At 43.4% G+C, this 14823-nt stretch overlaps 1 protein-coding gene across 2 annotated transcripts in view; it reads left to right on the top strand.

The window, feature by feature from the left end:
- Window positions 1-2845: 2845 nt before the first annotated feature.
- Window positions 2846-14823, top strand: part of CTNND2 (catenin delta 2) — a gene marked incomplete at its 5' end in the record, with an annotated part of 906977 nt that continues 894999 nt past the window's right edge. For both annotated transcript variants that reach the window (XM_080804204.1, XM_080804205.1), the window contains one exon: window positions 2846-2882. In XM_080804204.1, coding sequence (XP_080660330.1) covers window positions 2846-2882 — 37 coding nt within the window. The remainder of the gene's footprint in view (window positions 2883-14823) is intronic.

The following is a 14823-nucleotide window of genomic DNA, read 5'->3' on the forward strand; positions in this document are numbered from 1 at the left end:
TTTTACTTTATATATCAGTATTATCTAATTGTGCATTTAATAATATCTTAAGTTACGAATTATTTTAGATGAATAGAAATCATAAATGTTCCAATGAAATTGGGCACAGAGCAAATCAAAGTAGTTCAGGGCATCACCACCCTTAAACATCCCCCCTCACCCCCGCTCTACAGAAGTTTATCGGGACTGCCTGTGGGTCGTTTCCAAGGACTACGGCTAGTGGAAAGGATTCACCATTCCTCATTTCAAGAAATAACTCCAAGAAACTCAAGAGAATTGTTTTCTTAGATCTATATAGGCATAAGAGACACATATTTCCCATGGTTGATAACAATGTACGTACTTCAATCCAAAGTATAACCTCCCCTTAGCACCTCCCCCCACTATGACTTCTTGAATTAAAAGATGTGAAGATGTGAAGAGGAAGAGGACAGGTAAAAAACCAATTCCTCCCCCTGACCCCCGAAAAAAATCTGACCGAGGGTAAGGTGAACCCAGAACATCCTTTAAAATATAATGTGGCCTAATGGATACAGGGCTGCTAATTTGTCTTGTACCAAGTACTCCACAGTAATTGAACTGCCTTTCTGAGGGCTGAAACAAAAAATATAGTTTAACACCTGCTGAAAAAAGGCCCTGCAGTGTCTTCTCTCACAGGGTTCAGGAGTCTTTAATACGGAGCGGGCTTTAAAACTCGGAGCCAGGCCGGAGCACTACCTCTGAGGTGAGGCGGAGCCTGTATATACACTCCCCAGTCTTGGGGTTCGGAGATTAAAAAGGAACATTTGCACTGTCGTCAAAAGTCCTTGTCTTAATACGCTGCTCCTTGCATTTATTTCTACCTATTTAACCTGCCTAAAACTTTTTTGCCTTTGCTTTCACTTCAAATCAGAGTTTAACAGAGAATAGCCCCGGATAAATATTCAAGTCATTTAACTTTCTTGGGTAATCTCTTCTGACACAATAAGAAGCACTTTGTTAGGGAGAATAAGTCCCCGAATCCCTCTGATTACAATTTCCTGTATTCTTTCATGCTTATCTGTGTCTCCCCGACCAGTTCTGGGGACGGCTGGAGTGGAGATCACATTCTCAGACCTTCTGGGACCTACAGGGTCAGGGGTAATGAGCTGGGGCTTAATAATTAGTAGGAAGAGCGTTTGCCCCTGGCCCCCCGGGGCAGGCTGCCCCCCCCCCCCCCAAGTGTTCCGAAGGCAGTAGGGGAGAGCCCTGTCGTGATTTCTGAAACAGAGGGACACGGGTGAAGGCCCAGGGGACTTCCATGGCCCATGACATGGGTCTTGTTTTCTAGCAATTCTTTCACCGTTCACCACGGTGATTCTGTTGCTTTATTTCACCGCAAGAGAGGCAAAGAGAAGTCTCAACGGTCAATGAGCTGTCAAACCGTGCGGTGATACAGAAAACCAGTCTGAAAGTGGAGAGAGCAATGCAGGATCTACAGGAAAACTGTGCAGAAGGAACAGGTGGAGGTTTCCATTTTAGCCTGGGAAAGGGGGACGAGGAGGGAGGGAAGGTGCAGAAGTAGGAACACACAAGATGGGGCGCGAGAGTTGAACTTGTCGTGGCCATCTAGTCTAGTGCCAGAGCGGACAAAGGTCCTTCTCGAAATAAGTTTACGCACATTCCAGATTCAAAACCAGAGGGATTTTGTTTAAGAAGAAAGTCTGTCCATCTGCGAAAACATGTCTCATCTAAGTGCTGGAGGTGACCAAAACTGGGCCGGCGCTGGTGGGGAAGAGCGCAGACGGGTGTCCTGCCCTCCCTGCTCTAGAACTGCAGGGTTTCAGAACGTTCACCTCCACCCAGTGGCATGCACGCTCAGCCTGCCCCCTACCTCCCCCAACGCACCCCCAGGCTGCTCTAGAACCCCCGCCACCCCTGCCCCTTTGTTTGCAGGCTGACATCTGCCCCACCACAATAAACGGTCAGCTTCTTGCGCGTGAACCAAGGAACCGGCCCCCTCCCCCCGGGGTTCCAGGCCTTCCCGGGGTCCCTTCCAGCTTTCTCCTGGTGGCGAGCATCCACCCATCTCGAGGCCAGGCGGTGCGTTCGCGAGGATGCTCGGCCCTCTCCCAGCCCGCGGCCTCCTCCCCTCTCCCCTGCTGCTGCTGCTGCTGCTGCTGCTGCTGCCGCGAAAACCAGGAGAAGTGGAATGCGCACGGCGAAGCGCCGCGCGGTCGCGGCGGCACTGGGCATGCTCGGCACCCAGGGCAGGTTTGGGCGGCGGGGCGGACGCTTCCTCACTAGCCGGGCGCCCGAGCCGGCCGCCGAGGCATAGGTGGAGGCTGAGGCTGCCGCGCGCCGCGGGAGGAGCCTCGCCCTCGGCGGCGGCGGCGGCGGCGGCACAGGTGGCGCGGGCCACGCGCGGGGCGCAGCACGGGAGCGCTCGGCGCCGGGCGCCGCGGCGGCCCCAGGCTCGCGCCCGCGGCGGCAGCCGGCCGAGCGGAGCGGCGGGCGCGGGGGGCGGCGGCGGCGGCGGCGGCGGCGGCGCCCGGAGCCCGGAGCCCCGAGGAGCCTGGAGGAGCCCGGAGCCCGGAGCCCGTGGAGCCCGCGGAGCCCGCGGAATCCGCGGAGCCGGGCAGGGGGCGCTGCGCTCGCCGCGCTCGGAGGGGCCGCCGGGCCGGGCGCCGCGCACTCGCGTCGGGAGCCGCCTCTCCCCCGCGGCGCTCGCCCCTGCTCCCCGCCAGTATCGCCCGTCCCGCGGCCGCGCTCAGACAACAAAAGCGGAAGATGCTGCAGTTGGGCAAGGTCAGGACCTTGCCCTGAAGCCGGGCGGCGGCGCGCACGCCTTTTCCCGGACTGAGGAGCTGTCGCCGGTGGCGGGTGCATGTTCTCCAGGAAGCAGTCGGGCGCCGCGCCGTTGGGTGAGTTGCTTTCGCTGGGCTGCTGGGGCCAGGCGCATCCTCCTCCTCGGCGCCGTCCTCCTCCTCGCCCTCCTCCTCCTCGCCGCCGCCGCCGGTGGGGGTTGGTCCTCTGCTCCCGGCCGGCTGGCGGCCGCCGCGCGCTCCTGCCAGCCGGGGGAGGACTGCGATCGCGCCCTGTCCCCTCTCGGAAGACAGCTCTGCTTGGAATGGGGACCGGGGTTAGTGCCTTTCTCGGAGCGGTTAGCAAGTGGCTTCTTGCGTGCTCCCCCTCCCTGCCACCCCTCTCCCCCGGCGGAGGCGTATATAGGGCAACACCAACAATACTGCTCCCCGCCACCTTCAAGAACATACCCGTTGCCTTCATGACGTCCCTAATATACGGAGAAGACGGGGTGGGGGTGGGGAGGACTTCCCTCTAGTCTTTTGCCCTTATGTTCAATGTCATTACGATGTTTGGCTAGAACAAAATGGAAATACTTAGTCATATGCGTCCATGGCCGTTTCTTCGGTCTCCCGCTGCTTGCCAGACCCAGAGCCCCTTTGGTCTATATTTAGCGGTTTCAGAGGAAGCCTTTTCAGCTCGATTCACAGGTTTCGGGGGCTTCTGCGTCCTGACAATAGATAGCGAGGCTCTGGAAAGCGCCGCCTGAAACCCAGGTTTGGAACGCTTGTGCATGTGCGTGGGAGATTGCGATGCGATATTTGGGTGATCGGTAATTAATGGCTGAAAGCAAAGCTGCTTTTCTTTTTCGCCGACCTTCCTCTTATTCTGGTGTGTGATGTGTTTTCATCGATTGCTGCTCGGCTGGTTCGAGCCACTACGTTCAGAATTAAGTCACTGGAGAGGTGGTGCAGCCTCCTTGGTCCTGTGGTAGGAAAACAGTCTTAGGGATTTTGGGGGTGTGTGTGTATGTGTGTGTGTGTCTTATGCGTGTGTTTCCAACAAAGAACAGCTACTTCCAAAATGCCTAAAGTTGTGTTGAGATGTAAATGGAGGGGAAGTGAAGGGTGTGTATGTACAGAAAAAGAGGGGCAGGTTGTGGATCCAAGATGTTTTGTTCCCCTTGTGTGCTTCGGTTGAACTGATCTGATTTGTTTTGGCCCTGAAAGGTGTTGTTAACATGCATGCCTAATGTTATCAAGCAAATACGTTGGTGTAGAAAAGGGATATGTTATAAGCCTGCTGTCGGGCCTGACGTGCATAGATTTTCACTTTTGGGAACTATGTGACCAATATGTAAGATGCTTGCAATTTTCTGCACCGACTTCCATGAAAATAGGGAGGTGGTCAAACTACGAAGAGTTCTCTCATTGTGCATCTTTCCCTCTAGCTCGGACTCCGGTGGTAGCCCAGTCCGTCTCCTTGCAGTTAGTAATTCACCTACCGGCTTCAAAGGCTTTCAAGCTGTACCACTTCTAAAATCCCAGGGAGAAGTGTTTGATATGACTCATGTGGAATTACAGGGATGAACCTATGCGTGATTTGGGGGGCTCATTCTGGGAGAGTGAGCAGGCATCCTCAAATAGGGACTGGATGCTTTAAACTGCCTTAAATTCTTTGCCACACGCAGAATCCATTTTTCATGTTTCAGGGGAAAATGTTAAGTGGCATCCGTACTGCTCTGTGGGTCACAGGATCTCAGGACTTGAATGAAGATGCTTGCATTCCGAGTTAGGTGGTGAAATTGGGAAGGCCTGTAATTATACAACTAGCAAGTCTCAGCGTTGCAGGAAGGACTGGCAAGGTGCATAGGGCCGGAGCCAGCTGAACGGTGTGGTTAGTTCTGTGTGTTCTACTGTGTTAGTTCCACCTTATTCACATCTAGAAAAACTCCCCAAGAGCGCTTTGAACACATTGTTGTGCTCGCTGCTTTGTTTTAATATAAAATTTCTTTCAAAAAGAAGCACAAAGTGAGGGAGACGCTCCTTTTCTTTCTTTCTTTCTTTCTTTTTTTTTTTTTTCCTTTTTCAGTCTGCTGTTCAGTTTTAAACATGACTCTTAAAGGACTAGTAGATGTTGTTCTGTGCTTAGGTTTGTGTGCAGAGAACCGCCGAAGAGCATGGACAAAACTACATGTGTTGTGTATGTGAGTTTTATGTTATATTGTGGATTGAAAGTGATACTACCTGATTGAATGGCAATTGTAGTAAGCACTTGAGGTTGTTGCTCTAATAAAATTGTCATAGTCTTGCGGAAAGGAGTTATTTAATTTGGTGAATGTTTGTGTAGTTGTACAACCTAATCATTATAGATGTCACTAATGTTTTCATTGTTTGTAATAAAAGTCATGCACTGTCAAATTACAATATTTCCATCAACTCCACATCTTCCGCAGTAGAACGGAAGCCAAGACTTTCTCCCAGTGAAATGGTTCATCGGGGAGAAAATGAAATTCCAATGAAATTAGTAGGAAAAGGCAATTTATAGTTTTGTTAAAAAATTTCGAAGGATAATGTCACTTTCATAATGACCTTTAAGCTTAAAAATGAAGTTAATCATATTCTCAAATATGACATTAGTTTTGACATACAATTGAATATGCAGGGCTCTCCTGAAAATATTATAGAACTCATTACTTCCCGTGGTGCTTTATCAAAGTTCTCTTTGATATGGTATGCATTTAGGTGGGATTGTTGGTGAGTTCTGTAATTTGATCAGGTTTTCCTTATGTATGAAAACAGTAAAGCTACATTTAAAATCATTTTTTATAATTTGTCTGTGAAGTCAGTTATACTTTCTGTGGACCAGTGTATCTGGTTGTAACAAGCCCGTTGGACTAAAGTGGAAACTGTTGCATTGTGAACTGCCACAATTTTTTTTTCCTTCTTCTTTTTCTCATGACTATCCACAAAAGGTTTGGACAGTCATTTATGATTGTTTCTCTGTGGAAACATTATTTTTACTTCTGTGGTGGGGAATTAGTGATGCTAGTGTGCTCTTCCTGAAAGTTTTTTTTTTTTTTTTTAAATAAAGATTTTTATCTTTAGAAGATGCCACATAGTTGCGAGTATTTCAACTGGACCACCGAATTCAGAGAATGAGTTCCTTCTGAATGACCATTCAGAGCGTGAATACCAAGAGAACTCAGGCAGCTATTCTTAAATACAGTATTGTCACAGAAGGTGTGGTACAAGGGGTCTTTATGGCTGATTCACAGGTTAGAAATACATTTTCAAGCCAAATTCTTTGTTGGCTTCCATGATGGTTTTCATCATCCATATTCCAAAGGTGTTCTCAGGACTTCGATGGCTTTGTGATAAGTGTTATGTGGATGTGGGTGAAAAGTTAATTTGAGTGGGAACAGTTCACGATACTTGTTGCTGGCTTCAAGTTTATCTGATGATATGCCAAAGCCACAGCTTTTTGTATTAATGTAAAATATTAAATGTGTCATAGATAAATAGCTTCTATCACATTGTCTGCCAGTCTAACCCACTGATTAATACGCTGCCTGGTTGGGTTTCATGAATCTAATTATGTTCACAAACAGTGCCTCTGACACAGGAAACCCATTGAAATATTTTATCATACTGTGCTTTTAGTCCATTAAAAACGTTAAGACTCATAGCAAAAATGTGTAGTGATGACACTTCCAATTGTTTATCTTTTGATCATATAGCTGTTAAGTATGATCTCAAGCTCCATATCACAGTTAATTGATTTGTAGGAAATGTCTTAGCTATATTAGGATATTGAAGCTATACTCTATATCAATTAGTTTTTGACAAATTGCAAACAGTACTTTCTAGAAGCGTTTCATCTTAGACACATGTTCACGTGTATCCCTTGGTGAGGTTCCTGAGAAGTTATTTGCAAGATGAATTACATCTATTGGAACTTATTATTCCATTAATTGTCATTTCATGTCAGAAATATATTTCTAGAGGAAGAAGTTGGGCCTCGACCTACAAAGATTATTTATATGTGTGTGTGGGTGTGTGGGTGTGTGTGTTTGTATAATGTATAACCTCTATATTATATATAAAATACATATCTAAAATAATGAAACATGTTTATATTATAGTGCAATGCTATTTGGGATTCTGCTTTGCGTAGGTGCAGACAGAGATGTGGAGCGAGCTCTGGCTTTGGGTGGATCCCAACTGTGTCTCTTTATAGCTTTGTCCTTGACCATTTATGTGATACTTAGACTTAAGCTCAGTATTTTTTTTCCAGCTGTAAAATGGGTACAAAAGGAAAGAACAGAATATCTGAAGAGATTGATTTCAGGATAAAGTAAATAAAAGCATAAGTGGCTTGTATATTAAAAACATTTATGCAAACACAGGAGATATATATCTGTTTATTAAGAAAGATACTTATACTTCATTTGTGTATTACTAAATGTTATACAGGTCTCCAACCTCTCTAACAAAAGCTATTAAATGGATATATTCTTTCCCTATTCCTATTGTAATATTATTTTATTATGTAGGTTTGCATAAAGTATATTGAGTTTTCTGGTCTACAGCATACCAGTCCTTTACATTTTAAAATATATATTAGTTAAGCTAAAAGAAAAGCCAATTATATCTCCCACCACCATTATTTTTAAAAAAAAGATTCTAGGGGCACCTGGGTGGCTCAGTCGGTTAAGCGTCTGCCTTCGGCTCAGGTCATCCCAGGTTCCTGGAATGGAGCTCTGCTTTGGGCTCCCTACTCATTGGGGAGTCTGCATTTCCCTCTCGCTCTGCCCCTCCCCCAGCTTGTGCTCTCTCTCTCTCTCTCTTGCTACTCTCTCTCTCTCTCAAATAAATAAATAAAATCTTAGAAAAAAGCTTCTAATCAAAGAGTCAGAAATTATAAAACTTTGATGTTCTCTGTTAGTGTTATATCATTCACCCGATTAATAGAACATTTTCTACAAGGTTTGTACAAACAATATTATAGAGAGTTGAAGAAACATGAACTCCCTTTCTGTGAGGTCACATTTTAAACATGTGCTCTGTTGGGAACCACAGGGAACCAATCCCATCATAATATCATTGTAACAAAAAAGAAACCTTAAAGAGAAGACCCACTCCCCCTATTAAAATCAACTTTTTGAAATAAAAGTGTGTGCACTGGTACCTTTTGGACAACACATGATAATTTTCACTTGTTACCTCCCTCTGAGTACGTTCAGTAAAGTGCCAGCTCCTCTGGGTTTGAACATGCCCAGCTCCTACAAAGGAGAAGCATGATCTTTAGCAACATAATTTTTACAAAAATAACGGTTGGATGTACCTTAGAGTTTGTTACAAAATGTGACCTGTGTAACAAGAGACTAATTTATCTTAAGCCAGAAAAACATTTTGACAATAAATACGGTTATTTATATTCAAATTTATGTGTTGTTGTGGGAAGTGCCAATTATAAGTTACCAGGGTAAAATACGTGTTATAATAAAAGACCTTTCTGTTTTTTGGCTCAAAGTAAGTGGTGAGCCAATTATGTTTGGTTAAATAAATATAAGTGTCAAAATTTCTACATATTTCACATGATAACTTATTACTAAGTGGGATGCTTAATTTGTAGCATTAGATGATGAAGAATAGTTAGAATTTAATTCTATCATTGAAATTAGCTGATACATTTATCCTGCATAGGTAAGGGCTAGAGTTTTCTCATTAATACCTTTTTTTTTTTTTTTTTTTGCTTCATAGATGTGATTATCATAACTGTCTTTCAAAAGTTGATACAGTAGGTATGTTTTAAGAAAATGCATTTTGTATACCTGTTTTATATAGCTTATTCTTTTGGTTTGGAGGTTCCAAGTAATCTTACAATGCTTATTGTAATCTTTTTTCTTTTAAATGTGCAACAACATAAATCGCCCAAAAGGCATACATTTATGTTAAATTATAAAATGTGCCAAAATGTGGATTTGGGGTGTCCTTAGGAAGCCCAGTAAGTGGCATCCCAGAACCCTTACAGCTTCTGAAAAAAGTTGGTATTTTGAAAGGAAAAGAAGTAAAGGAGTAGCCACTATGGGTGAAATGATGAGTTTTGATTAGACGTAGCTGGGTGTGAGGCCAGATGACAACTCAGGACCTTGGCCTTCTCCCATCCTCTCTCCCCACAGGGACAGAGCTGTCTCCGAGCCCTAGAGTCTAGCCTTGCCTCTCTGCAGGCAGGAAGATCTCTAGAGGGAGGAAGGAAGGAACTAGCCAAGATGCTTCCTTTATTTTTCAGAAACAGAGAAAGTGAAGGGTTGGAGAGAGGCCAGAGTGTCACATGAATTAAGTTCCCTTTACCTGGAAAAATATCAGAAGTAGGCAAGAAGTGTTCCTCATTGACGTGGTTTATAAAGAATTCTGGTTGTAGAATTCTGGATATAATAGCTTCCACAGGATTTTGCTTAGAAGTTGAACTCCTTAAATATTTTATGGCATTTTGACACTATATCAGGAATTATCAGGAGAGTGTCTAATGTCCTGGCTGATTTATAGAGAGTATGGTCCACGAAATTCAGCTGATTTATGTATTGCCAACTTTAAAATAACTCATTCTCCGTGTTCCCTCCCTACTCTCCACGTTAGACTTTGACTGTCAGTAATTGGATGGCCTTGTAAGTGGTGAGAATTGGGCATAAAAGGGACAGTGTCATCATCTGACTTCCCAAACCATATATAAATGACGATTCATGCGAGCTGTTATCTACAGCGCTTTCTACCCCAGTGTAGAAAATTAGAGTTTGGTTGGTATTTAATGTTTAAACTTTTAACAGGAGCAAAAATGGACACCATCAGGAAAGAAGAAAAAAGTGAATTTTTAAGTAAACGAGGTGTTTTATTTGACTCCAAGCATGACTACTCAACCTTAAAAAAGCTCACTTCTTAAAATAAATTTTATTCTTCTCTCTCAAACATTTTGTTTGGACTCTCAAACATTAGAGCAACCTAGCAGTCTTTACCTTCAGAAATGCAATAATTTAATTTCCAGGAAGAGCTACTTCTTTGGCAGCAAACCAAGTCTCCCAAATCTAAGAAAACCAAAATCCAGTCTCTTGTCTCTAACACAGTCCTCACTGGTGCTGACTCTGTTGTGGTTTTTAAATTTTTTTTTTTTTTTGGTTTTTGGTTTTTTGAGTCGCTGGATAAGGAGGTGGAGCAGAGCTCCAGGAAAGCAGAACAGTGAAATGGGCATCATCTGAAAAGTCTCAGAGACAATAGAAATCATGTCATGTTTACCCAGGTCGAGAAAGGTGGTGCAGGGAGCTTGGGGCTTGTAGTATGTGGATCAGACTCTGCTTTGAGTTGGGTTGCAAAAGAGTAATAATGTTCAGTGCACCATAGGTGCATAAATAGAGTAAGACACCTCTATCCAAAGGGCCATTACACAGTTAGGGGTTATGTCTTCCAAGAAACTGGGAAGTGTTCATGATAGTGGAGGTGAAGAAGGTTAAGCAGAAAACTGTACTGAATATGACACCCAACACACATACCCATAGACACACCCATAGAAACACAATAACGTAGCGTTAATGACAAAGTTTCAAGTGTTTTGCTTTGTTTATTATCTGTCCATCAAAAACACAATTGTTTGTTATGTGTTACACCATTACACACACACACACACACAAAGCATGCCTTTAAATTTTGGAAAGAATATTATATTTCTGCTTTGGGAAGAATTTCGTTAATTAGCTGAATGCCTGACTGAAACTAACAACATACATCCTTTGAGTGTGTATTACATGTATCCTGTTCAGTGCTACAACTAGATTTTCTGTTTTTAAATTAAGAGATGTATTGAGTTGGTTTAGCAAGTTGGTGTCTTCCTGAGAATTGTGCAGTGTATTAGTGAAATATTTTCTCTTTTTTGAATAATGTTTTATTCTTTTTTTTTGTTTTCAAAAGTAATGCACGATCATTAGAAATTTGAAAATACAGGAGTGATGAAAGGAAGCTAAAGTTCATGCATGATCTCAAGTCACAGAAGTGACTCTATTTTTAGTAGAAATGCTAATCCATATACATTTTTAAATTCAGAAGATTCCTCATATTCTGTTTTGTTACTGTTTAACATGTAAAGTGGCTTTTTTTCATATAATTTGCATTCATTTTTAGTGTCTGTTTTCCATACCTTTACATAACATCATTTACTTAAATAACTTCCTATTTTGGGAGATTGGTGGCATTTTCACTTTTTGGTGGGATATATGATGCTGTGATTAAAGCTAAATAGTTTTCATCAGGCTATTTTCGGTAGGTTACTTCATAGAAATGGATGTTTTCAAGGCTGTTGATACATGTTGTCAATTTATCCTGCAGAAAGGTTATATAATTTACATTTCCTTTAGGGAGAGAGGAGTGTGCCAGTTTCCCCATGATTTCAACAACTGGGTATTAAAATTTAAAAAAAAGACAAAACCCAGGCAACACATTCCAATTAGGGGGAAAATTGTGTTTTCCTATGATTTAATTTTCTTCTCTATGAATATGGCTGAGGTTAAATCTTACATAAATTTATGATATTCTTGTAATTCTTTATAAATTGTCTTTTTGTATCTTCTGCATATTTCTCAACTCATTTTTGCCTCATTTCTTACTGATTTATATTATTTGTCTAAGGTAGTTGTATTACCCTTTGCCATGTTTTATCAGTTTATTCCTCATTTTATTCTTATTCTAAAAACATAATTCTGAAGCTTATAGTTAAATGTGTTCCTTTTTCCTAGGGGGGGGGTGTCCTCTTTAAGGGAACATTTTCTTGCTCCCTGACTTTGTGTGTACCAGTAGTGTATATGGCAATGGAGCGAATGATGGAGGGAGTTTTTAATAGTTGTATCCTGACTTGATTGAGTCCATATCTTGTCTATTTTTTTTTTTTAAGCAAGTGGATAAGTTACTATTGAGCGTCAGTATTGATAATGGGGAGATAATTCCTGTGTTTTCAGGTTGTTCTGAAGGCAGGTTAGACACTGTGGATCTCGGGGCGCCTGGGGGGCTCAGTCAGTTACGCCTCTGACTCTTGGTTTCAGCCTAGGTCATAATCTCAAGGTTGCGAGATCGAGCCCCCTGTCAGGCTCCGTGCTTAGCGCGGAGTCCTTGAGATTCTCTGCCTCTCCCTCCACCTCTTCCCCTCCCCCCATTGCACACACACATGCTCTTTCTCTCTAAAATAAGTAAGAAAAAATCTTATTAAAAAAAGAGACTGTGGATCTCACCTACACAGCAAAGAACTTAGTATTTTGTGAATCTCAAACACCTTATTAACTATTTCTACTGTTAAACAATAAAGATGACGTATCTTTTGCTCTGATTCTGGCCTTTGCTTCCTCCACATGAAGCATGATTACACGCCCGTATGGGCTCAGGGACCTAAACGTGACAGGCCAGCTGTTTGCCCCACCCCGGGGCTCACGGGCGGAAGCTGTGTGTGCTGTAACCGTCTTCCAGGTGGCCGCGCCCAAGGGTGTTTCAGCCTGTTTGGGAAGAGTGAGTTAAGATGTCCTTCTTAGGCAAACATGTGATTTTCTATTTCACAGATCCCACAGAGATACATGTATATATACATATATGTCTTTTCTTAAGAAGAGTATTTATTTTGGAGAGGGAGAGGAGAGATCGAGCAGGGGGCAGTGGGAGAAGAGAGAGCTCCGAAGCAGACTCCCCGCTGAGCACAGAGCTCCATGCCGAGCTTTGATCCCAGGACACTGAGATCATGGCCTGAGCTGAAATCAAGAGGCAGATGGTTAACCGAATGGGGCACACAGGTGTCCCTATATGTATATTTCTATATCATATCCTATGTGTGCCCCCTAAGTACATCATGTTCCTTTCTCTCTGGTCACATAGGACCATGCATCTCTCTACCCCACTCCAGACTGGTCGTCTGTCTTTTTATCATTGATCCTCAAATCCTAGGATATTAATTGATGTATAGTAATTACTTCGTGAATCATGATGGGCCATACATCCAGTCTTGTTTTCTTTTCTTTTTCTTTTTTTTTAAGATTTTATTTATTTGACAGAGAGAGGTCACAAGTAGGCAGAGAGGCCGGCAGAGGAAGAGAGGGAAGAGGCTCCCTGCTGAGCAGAGAGCCAGATGCGGGACTCGATCCCAGAACCGTGAGATCATGACCTGAGCCAAAGGCAGAGGCTTAACCCACTGAGCCACCCAGGCGCACCTCCAATCTTGTTTTCATTGTCAAAACTGGTTCATAAACGAGGGTTTGTTTAGTTGCTTTTGGTGCATTTTGGGTACTGGGCCACTGTGCCATTCTGGAGGGAATGCTGACTTAGGATTCTGAATTCTGGGATCCGGATTATGGAATCAGTTGCTTTCTCTTGTGACCTTATACCTGGACCTATTTTGTCATTTGCTCCTTAGGGTCAGCCAACACTTACAGTATTTTTGTGGATGTGATATGATAATCACAAATGCAGAAAGGCTTTGGGAAGCATTATCATAACAAGCATTTACATGTGAAATAGATTCCCTGAAATTTGTGTTGTGTCTGAAAATCAGGGTATTTTTTTTTTTTTTTTGATAGGCTGGAGTCAAAAGATTTTCTTGTCTATAAAACTAAATCTCTGACCTCCATTATTAATGTGGTTATGAAATGCTCAATCCCCTAATGGTTGTGAAGATACGGCTACATTCCATGCCATTGGGTATCCCTTAGAGGAGGATTTCTCTTTTATCCATCCCTGGAAATAATTCCTGCTATTGCCTTATACCACTTCAAAAATTGTGTCATACCAAATTGGCTCCAAAAAAGTTCTCTCTATTTTTTTTTTCTTCTTTGCACAGATATGTGCTGCTTAAAAGAGTAGTAAAAATGAAGCCCTATTGTTCCTCAGAGATTGAAGTCTGTAGAAATGTCCCCAGAATATTATTTTTTCTCCTGGTGGGCTGCCGAGTCTGGCGCCTGGAAGGCTTTATCAGAACAGTTTTAGAAGTGTGAACTGTAGCTGGCTTCCATTTTTTGAGCATATTTCCTTAAATACTTTGAACAAAATTTCAGAGAATTCTTATCACTCTAACTGTAGGCTGCCAATAGGAAGAAATCGTGTGTAAAGTTATGAAGAAAGCTTTAATTTGTTCCCCGTTCTCCAAACTTTTGAAGGAAGTGCCGGAGGGAGCTTGGTAACCCCTCAGCGAGTGTGTTGCTCAGTGAGGAGTAAAGTTTTAGGGACTCAGGCCAAGAGGCTAATGATGGTTTTGCTTGTGCTTATAGTAACTTCACACACAGATCTCTCTCTCTCTCTTTTTAAATTTAGCTTAAGGCAGGTTGCATGATGAATTGTAGTGATTCTCTGTTTCTTGGGGTAGCAGTTGAGAAGTTCCCGGGGTGCTCGTAGCTTGTACATGTGAACCCCCGAATGAAACAGAGTGTAAGAGGATTTGGGGGAAGAGGAAACTGACACCTGGGGAAACTTGGTCTTAGGTGACATCCCTCCTTCATCCACAAATACGGATGGTGGAGACAGAAGACTGTGTTCTGGTAACTTCTGATAGAGGGGTAAGCGGTTAGTGACCCCTGACAAGAAGTGTGGAAATTTTAAGAAGTGAGAGGGAGCAGGAAGCTTAAACTCGTTTTGGCCACTGGAGTTTTTGATGGGCCGGCCAACTGGGCATGGAGGAATCCATTCCGTGGACAGACTGGGCTGAGTATGAATTCCGAAGAAGCAAATATGTTTTAAATCTTTTTTTTTTTTTTTTTAAAGCTCTTATTTATTTGTTTGACAGAGAGAGGCAGGCAGAGAGAGAGAGGAGGAAACAGGCTCCCTGCCGAGCAGAGAGCCCGATGCGGGGCTCGATCCCAGGACCCTGGGACCATGACCTGAGCAGAAGGCAGAGGCTTTAACCCACTGAGCCACCCAGGTGCCCCGCAAATATGTTTTAAAGAGTAGCAAATGGCAGGCTACTCCAGGGCCAGATGATCCGCCCCCCTCTGGGTGGTCGAGCCCTTTTCTCCGGTTGAAGAGTAGCTACCTCTGTCCTGCTCTA

This window comes from Martes martes (genome assembly GCF_963455335.1).
Source record: "Martes martes genome assembly, chromosome: 5".
In the NCBI taxonomy this organism is placed as follows: Eukaryota; Metazoa; Chordata; class Mammalia; order Carnivora; family Mustelidae; genus Martes; species Martes martes.